The sequence below is a fragment of the Amphibalanus amphitrite genome, unplaced genomic scaffold (assembly GCF_019059575.1).
Source record: "Amphibalanus amphitrite isolate SeventyFive unplaced genomic scaffold, NRLGWU_Aamphi_draft 001020F_arrow, whole genome shotgun sequence".
Classification (NCBI taxonomy): domain Eukaryota; kingdom Metazoa; phylum Arthropoda; class Thecostraca; order Balanomorpha; family Balanidae; genus Amphibalanus; species Amphibalanus amphitrite.
Window position 1 is genome coordinate 53,133 of NW_024882514.1, and position 8,250 is coordinate 61,382.

The 8,250-nt window shown below is 53.6% G+C and overlaps 1 protein-coding gene across 1 annotated transcript in view; it reads right to left on the reverse strand.

Moving 5' to 3' along the window:
- The window catches only part of LOC122369246 (calpain-C-like), a 30,817-nt gene extending 23,617 nt beyond the window's left edge, over positions 1–7,200 (reverse strand). Inside the window, exons 1-3 of the mRNA XM_043343831.1 lie at positions 6,966–7,200; positions 4,082–4,223; positions 1,358–1,427 (exon numbers count right to left, since the gene is read on the reverse strand). Of these exons, the coding sequence (XP_043199766.1) occupies positions 1,358–1,427; positions 4,082–4,222 (211 nt within the window). The 5' untranslated portion in view covers position 4,223; positions 6,966–7,200. The remainder of the gene's footprint in view (positions 1–1,357; positions 1,428–4,081; positions 4,224–6,965) is intronic.
- Between the last annotated feature and the right edge of the window lie 1,050 nt (positions 7,201–8,250).

Genomic DNA, 8,250 nt, shown 5'->3' on the forward strand with positions numbered 1-8,250 from the left:
TTTTTGCTCCAGGGGGGACCCTAGGACCCCCAGGGTCCCCCCTTGGATACGCCACTGGCTACCGGTATGGGTTTCTATCCAGCAACCGTTCGAATACACCTGTCATTTAAAGTGCCTCTCAGCCGCATTTAAATCACATCACTTGACAATAGTTCCCGTTATATGTTGACAAACGATCCGTCTAACAGGTGCGCGGACGAACAGCTGACGGGTCCAGGAACTGAAGGAGAGCAGGTGGGCTGTGTGGGCAGACCCTCGGATGGTGCGAGCGACAGGGGAGGAGGGCCGTGCCGACAGACGAGAGGAGTCCGCCCATCGCAGACTCATCCCGCCGAAGGGTGGGTCTTAGTGGCGGGCATCTCAGACTGTGAGAGTCGAGTGGGTGGTTGGTTGAGCAGTTATTGCATTGTTGTCAATTTCCCACGATCCGATGCACGGTGTGCCGCAATATTGAACCAGCTCGATAGGCACGGGACAGATTCAGACACCAGTGGAAAGGAACAAACGAAGGCGGACACAGACAGGCGTAGCTCAATGTTGCTGCACGCCGCAGCAGAATGCCGCACCCCCATAGCCGTCTCACGTCTGCTGCACCGCACTGCACACTGCATATTGCACAGCGCTACTGCCCGTAAGAGGCGATGCCAGGAACAAAAATCGAGACGGTGGAAATGTAGCGTGAGCCGTCCCATGCTAGTGATCAGGTTTGACACAACGCACATATTCGGAGAGGATTTAATGCTTGAACAATAGCTTGTCACTATGAGCTGATACAAAGGTACTGGTAACAGATGCAGTAGGTATCAGGTGCGTATCTATGTAGGAAGTGCTGCGTATTGCAGCCTGCACTGCGCCTCTGATTAATTAGCAGGCGCCACCAGGCTCGGGCACATCCCAGAGAGAGCTAGACATTGCAGCCTGTGCCTCACTTCCGACAAGCCGATCCGACGCCGATTTCATCCGTCGGGCGCGCGACCACCTCATCCTGAGCCACCTCCGTGTAGGCCGTCTGGGACCACTTTCTCCCTCTCTCGGCGCGGCCGGTTCTCGACCGGTATATTAGCGGAGGGAGGGAGAGAGGAGGGGAGGGAGGGGTGGGGAGGGGAAGTTCCGGCGACAGTTCCGGTGCTGGTGCTACCAATGTGCAGTTCTAGCCCGTGCTCCTGGTCCAGTGAGAGGGTGATAGGATAGAGTAAGATGATGAGAGGGCAGGTAGAAAACAGTGAGAGGACAGAAGAGGGCGCTAAGGGGATATGTGAGAAGATGGTGAGGGGAAAGGAGAGAGTACGGTGAGAGAACAAACAAAATGACAGCGAGAGGACCGAGAGATCGCGTAGATAAGTGGACAGGCACTTACCGAGTTTGCCCGGGTAGGCATCGAAGTCAAGCACCGAGTCTCGAATAAACAACGGGTCGGGAAACAGCTCCTGTGAAGGTAGAAAGACGCTGGTTAATGATTATGGCGTAGGATAGTCATGCTCATTATTTGAATTTGGTTGACAAATATCAGACCTCAAGCGGTCGTCTCGAAATGGTGGAAGAGCGAGGGTTCCGATATGATCGGGGTTTCGTCTCCATTTATACCGGTATCAGCAAGGGCAATCAACCAGTATAACGCCTTTTGGGGCGACTAACGGAGCGAGCGAGAGGGTGGGCCTTGCACGTGCGAAATTTCGACGGGGTACCTCCAGCTGACTTGTGCACGGCACCCTACTAACCGGTCTCTAGCGATGTGCCAAATTTGAGCACAATCGGCCCAGCCGTTCTCGAGATCTGGAAGCGGCACCCTGCACGTGCGCACGTGCAAAATGGGTCCCAACTGACTTTTGCACGGCACCCTACTAACCGGTCCCCAACCATGTGCCAAATTTGAGTGTCATCGGTCCAGCCGTTCTCAAGATCTGGAATCGACCCCTGCACGTGCGCACGTGCAGCAGCACCCCAACTCTGGCACATGGATATGCATTGCCTAGTGGGTGCCTACCTACATGCCAACTTTCAGCGCAATCGGCCAAGTAGTTACCGAGATATTGCAACAATTACAAAAGTGACACCTCTTCGTTTTGCACGTGGCACGTGCATAAGGGGTCACCCACATGCATCGGGGATAGTCCAATACTTGGTAGAAGGAATGAAGCTACCCTTCAAAAATTACCGCGTGTAAATCGGTCGAGTGGTTGCTGAGATATAAGCCTCGCAAAAGCGTGACCACGGCCGGCCGGCCGGCCGGCCGCTCATACTCAGAAATTTCCGTTAATCTAAGGAAAGACTACGCTCGCTTCGCTCGCTCCGTAATTATTCCAAATCAGGCTAAGGAATGGTGATCATATGCCATTATTGGCTAATTGTCTGAATTATGGTTTGGTACAATCGGGATATCATTCAAACGCTTAGAGCACTGTTCGGGCTGGATGCATTTCGTATGTAGGAACATAGAAGTGCAGTGTGCATGGAAGAACATGGAAGTGCACGTTTAGCAGAACACGTAGAATATGATGATCACGAATAGCCAGCGGGGATAAATTAACGTTTGGGAATTTCGCAAGATGCGCCACATAATAATGATTGGCATGAAAATAATGTTTTATCGGTAAGCAAGTGCCATCTAGTCTGCGTCATGCCGCACCACAAGATGCCATTCGCACCATATTCACGGACCAAAATCCCCGCCCCCACCGACGGCTCCAGTTGCCCCGTCAAGGGTGCCGCGCCGTGCCGGCTGCCCCGGGTCGGCACGGTGCCCTCCCACGCTCCGCACCAGCTCCGTCCGGTGACTCACACACCGGACAGTGCCGCCGGCCCTGACCACCGCTCCATTCCCACGTCAAACGGACGCAAACTCGTCCTCACTAACGGAGTGACGGCTGAGTTTGGTCGAGCCGCAGGAGATCGATGAGACCGAGGGCCGGATGGTGCAAGTCAGTCGATATGACGGGTTCGGATTTTTAGGGGCCTGGACTGCCTTGTTCATCGGTGCCCACTTATACCAACGAGCTTTGTCGGCGTGCTCTGCCGAATTGCGGCAGATGCTCGGAGGTGAAGACAAACTCCCTTTATAATGCACCGTTCTAGGTGCAATAGTTAGTGGTAAGAGATAGATCTTAGGGGCGGTCGGTCGGTCGGCTGGGCGATCTCCCTCTGTAGGCAAATACCAATATAGACGCATATGAGGCGCAACTTTCGTGAGATGGCGGTCAAAGGAGCCACCGAAGGTCTGCCACCGATCAACGGGAGTTAAAATATTTGTCTATAGGTGGAGGTGGTGTCCCAGTCTGGTATATGTAGAGCAGCCATAACCCCGTGACCGATCTATAAAGCTGGGAATTACTAGTCCGTAAAAAGAGACTATCGCTGCTCCGAAGTATACATGGAAGGGCCGGCATCGGTCCATTATGGGGCCACCATCGGTCATCGGTATGTATGGAGGTAGCCATCGGTCTACAAAATGGGACCAATACTGCAGTTCATGAAAATGGAGGAAAACACCAGCATTCATTTCGAAATAACTCGGGTAGGTACGCGTTTCGCTCCCTTACAAAATAACAAAATAAGAACTGCTCGCTCGCTGCATTCATGTGGCTGCGATTGTCCGGTATGCCGCATGCAAGCAGACGTTTTTCATGATTCCATAGCGCCTCGACACGAAATGGGTGAAGTCATCGCTAACACTATTCAACAGGCGCTCAAAACGACTACAGGTTCCATTTCGAAGCAAAAGAGCAAGAGACTTTAACGCGCAGTATGGTTATATCAGTAACTGCATGTCCGCATAGAAAGCTAACACGGTTACACTCCCCAATTCGGTCATGGTTCGCTTCTTATAGACGCTCAAGAGCCACATTAAGTTCGGTTTCGAAAGAAGAAAGCAGGAGATAAGAGGAGCAGGAGATAAGAAAGCATACCCGCATAGAAAGCTAACACATCTACCTAAACCATCTGCTATCACAAGCAAAGCAATATAACTACGTGAAAGTGCATATAATAAGGATATGCAGGGCTTTCAATTTTCGTTCCCTATCCTCATCTTGCCACCTCGGTTAGTTTCCATCTATGCCGAAGAGGAGATGCAGTTTCGACTCACCGCTGGTCGTTTCCAGACGAACTGGAACGGCGGCGTCTGGTGGTAGAAGACGGAGGCCTGCACCGCCGGGAAGTCGGGGTCCTGCCACAGCTCTCCGACACACAGACACGAGCGGCGGATCCGCTCGTACTCCGAGTCCATCCTGAAAGGGGAGAGATAGATTGAGGTGAGTGATCGCTGATCATCGACTATCGAGCGTCATTCATCATTGCGATCATAGAGTGATCACGAAGACAGATCGTCGATCAGCTGCAAAGGTTCTTAAGAGTTCAGTCCCGCTGTTGGAGTCTATCATACAGTAGAGCGAACATTGGGATGAATGATCGCTGATCATCGAGTATTATCGCTGGTATGATCATAGAGTGATCACGGACATATGAGTTGCGAGCTCTCTTTAGGGTTGGTTGCGCGGTTGAAGTTTTATCCCAGAGAAGGAAGAGCCGATACGGAAGGAACTAGGAAGTCCGGAAATGTCTCACTGAGCAATGAGCATGGTTAAAAAACGCATTTTCGGTCAGGCGACGTGGCGAAAGAAGCGAGCGAGGATCACGGTTCTTTGACAGTTATGACAAATTTTGGGCAAAATTATTTTCTATCCCGCATATTGTAATTTATAGAACAATGCATAAGGTAACGCAATATGTACCGCTTACACCAAACGTTCAAAATTCCAACAAACACCAATTAAATGTACTTAAAAACCACATCAAAATTATCTCCATTTATCCCTTCCCCTAATTTAGCATTCCACTGTAAATCCATCCTCTGCGCGGCCCATCATCTGGCGTCATTAAAGCCGCCGCTGACAGGCCATCGAGTCGGTCGGCCCGGATGTGCGGCCGGCCCGTCCGCGCCCGGGGGCGGTATACGTTGTCTCTCTCGCCCTGCCCGCGGCCGGCGGCGGTGGAATGCGGCGCCGTCCGTCGCTCCGATGTGTGCCGCGTGCCCATTTCTCGTCACTGCGCCGGCGCCGCACCTCCGGCTGGTGAAACGTGCGCGCCGCTGAGTGGCGAGCTCGGCCCGCGCAACCGGCACGGGAGTCTTTGAGAAACGGTGAGGGTCCCTCGCCACGCGCAGCTAGGGGAGGGGTGGGGACTGGGGAGACCTCCAGAGACCCGGCGCCACGCGCGGCCGTGTTGGAGAGATGCGTATCAGTCGCGAACAGGATCGCCGGACTCACGAGCGACCTTCGCCGCCCATTGAGGAGAAACTGGCTGGTGGTGGGGGTGAGAGAGGAGGGCGGGGTGGGGCGGGAGGTAGCATACATTGGCGACTAGGGAGGTCATTGGTGGGAGAGGAGACGGTCGCCTGTTTTCTTAGCGGTGTCGGTGACAGCGGATGGCGCGGCTGTCCTCGAGTGGTGGTGCGGATGTCTCTGCGCTCTTTACACAGCCCCGAGGGGAGAGGAAAGAGAGGAGTGAGAGAGACAGAGAGAGAGAGAGAGAGAGAGAGAGAGAGAGAGAGAGAGAGAGAGAGAGAGAGAAAGAGAGAGAGAGATGCTCGCCAATCTCCCTCCCACCTCTAACTGAGGGAGGGAGTGCCGCATGACCTAGCCTGACCCAGATATAACCATCAACCGTCCCACGGGGTCACGGGTCACGGCATGTCAGCACTGGTTGGATAAACGTTATCAAAACTCTGCATTGTGCGACCGCCAGCACTACCTAATCCGCAGCCGTGGCAGGCTTCCACACATGGCTCCTAAAGACAGGAACACCCTGATATGACATCAGCTGGTGCACTGCCGCCTTTCCAGGGCCGATAGTTCATCAGACTAAGCCCAAGACTCACGCTCTCGACTCTCGATCCACCATTATTGTTCCGCGACTCACGGCTTGTGACTCACGGCTCACGGTCTGCAACTCACGACTCAGGCCCACGAAGCCTTTGCGGCTAGGTCGAACCTCGAACCAGGCAGGTGACGAGCGAGTGAACCGAGGGCGGCGGCGGTAGTGGCGGGCGCGACCTTGAGTCCGCCACGACCGGGTCCGCGGGAGGCCCGCGCACTGAGCACGATACATTCCTCGCCAGCGTCGCTGACCCAACCGGCTTGGCACAAAACGCTGCTGACACCGCGGCGGCGGGTTCCTTTCGACGGCGACTTTCCCCGGCCGAGCGAGCTGGCCTTGTCACCAGCCGGGCCAGCCGGAACCGCACTGGCTGCAGTCCGCTTTGCCGGGTGCCCAGGGACTAAACAAGGAAATAGCGAGCGCGATTTCACCGAAAATGAGTTTGAACGAAGTGGTATACGCATTAGGCCATTCCCTGGAAGGGATACCTTAGCAAATCGCACGGAAACATTACAAGGTCAGGCGATTGATTAAAAGACAGATTTATATGAAATTGAACTTCATACCGTAATTGGACTGTCCACCTTTCATGCCAGAGTATGGGCAGATAAAACAGTCGTAAACGTTAATATTTCCCCGGTCAGCATCACGCAGTGAATCTAGATGGCCGAATAAATTGCACCGAAGTGCAGTTTCCGAGTGATTATTTATATCCGTGCAGTGACCTCCCGCAGCAAACTGGAAGTGGCAATTAGGTATCACAATGATTGAATTGCATAACCCCATGCTCAGTGCTCAGTGCGTAGTGCGTAGCTGATACCCGATTGAGCAGGACTCCTGCTAACGTTAAAACTGGCGAATACAAAAAGGACAATACGACCTGAGTCTGCGTGGTCAATGGGGGCGGACGGCATTGTTCTTACGCTCCCGACCGGATACCGAACTGAATATTGAACAATGCACTCATGAGGGCGCCGGGCTAGCTGTCCGTGTTTCGACGGAGGACAAAGACCCCGCCGGACGATCGGCGGGTCCAGCCGTCGGCCGGCGCTGGTTCCCACCGCTCGACCACTACCGGCGCGCGGCGGCCATACCTGGTCACTGTCCGGTGACGGCGGCAGCCAGCAGCGCACGGGTACCGCTCCTACCCCAGCATCGCCGACAGTCGGGGCGCCGTACTCACACACACACTCAGCCCAGGTCACACGAGATACACAGAGCCACCGGGCGCTGTCAGACCGCGATCTGACGCCTTCACACGGACACAGAGGCCTCGCACCACCACCACTCCCCTTCGCTGCCTCGCTCGCCACTGCACCACCACCACCGTCACCACCGTCACCGCCGCCGCCGCCGCGGGCGCGGCGGTGGTCGGTGACGTCACGGCCCGTATGTGTGACGTCACAGGAGGGGCGGCGCTGCGCGCAGTGGAGCGGGTCGTGCAGGTAAGGTAGGTTGGGTAAAGACTGCTCGAAAGCAGCCGCCAGTGCACCTTTCGATCGGGGTGGGAGGGCGGCAAAGCAAGGCCGCCCGGTAGCATTGATGAACTGACTGCCACTGTGGTGGAGGGGCTGCTCTCCTGAGAACTGCTGGTGACCTTTCGTAAGCTAAGGTCACCGTATAAGGCATAAGGTTAGAGTAGGTATCTGTACCTAACTCTCCTAAGACATCCGTTATGTTCTCGTCAACGACGTTGCAATCCTGCTCGCATTATCGGTGACATAGAGAAATCGACAGAATACGACATGCAAAGTTTCACGCTCAACTCGGTTTGGTGTTTGACGTTTTCGGCTAATGTACGGCCCCTTGTACCCCTGCCCGATGATAAAGAAAACCCATTGAGCTATGGCCGATGACATAAGAGAGGGCTCTACAGAGCCCTTTCCGATTCCCTAAGCCGCGCATGACTGGGGGGGGGGGGGGGTCTACAGAGCCCCCTCCCGTTATTCTGCAATATCTTCTAAACCGCTTGACGTATCAACACGAAACTTGCAGTACCTACCTTCAGCGGCATTAATTTGACATCTTGAATTAAATAAAAACTTCCTAGCTACCATAGGTCGGCCGGAAATAACGTCAGAGTGACGTCATGTCGGCCGATTTTGATGCAATACATTGAACTACGGTAATCGCTCATAACAGCTCAGCTTTTATGCTAGATCCGATTTCTTTGCAAGAATGGACTTAGAATGAACGTGGCTATCAAACTGCTATCTCGGATTTTCAAAATTTTGAAAATTTACGAAAATATACAGATACAGTTACAAAAATATATTTTTGACTTGTCAAAAACTTTTAGTCTTTTCGAAGAAAAAAAACGGAATGAATATGTTAGTAGGTAGGTACACCCACCGATGAGGTGCCTAATGTAGAAAGTTG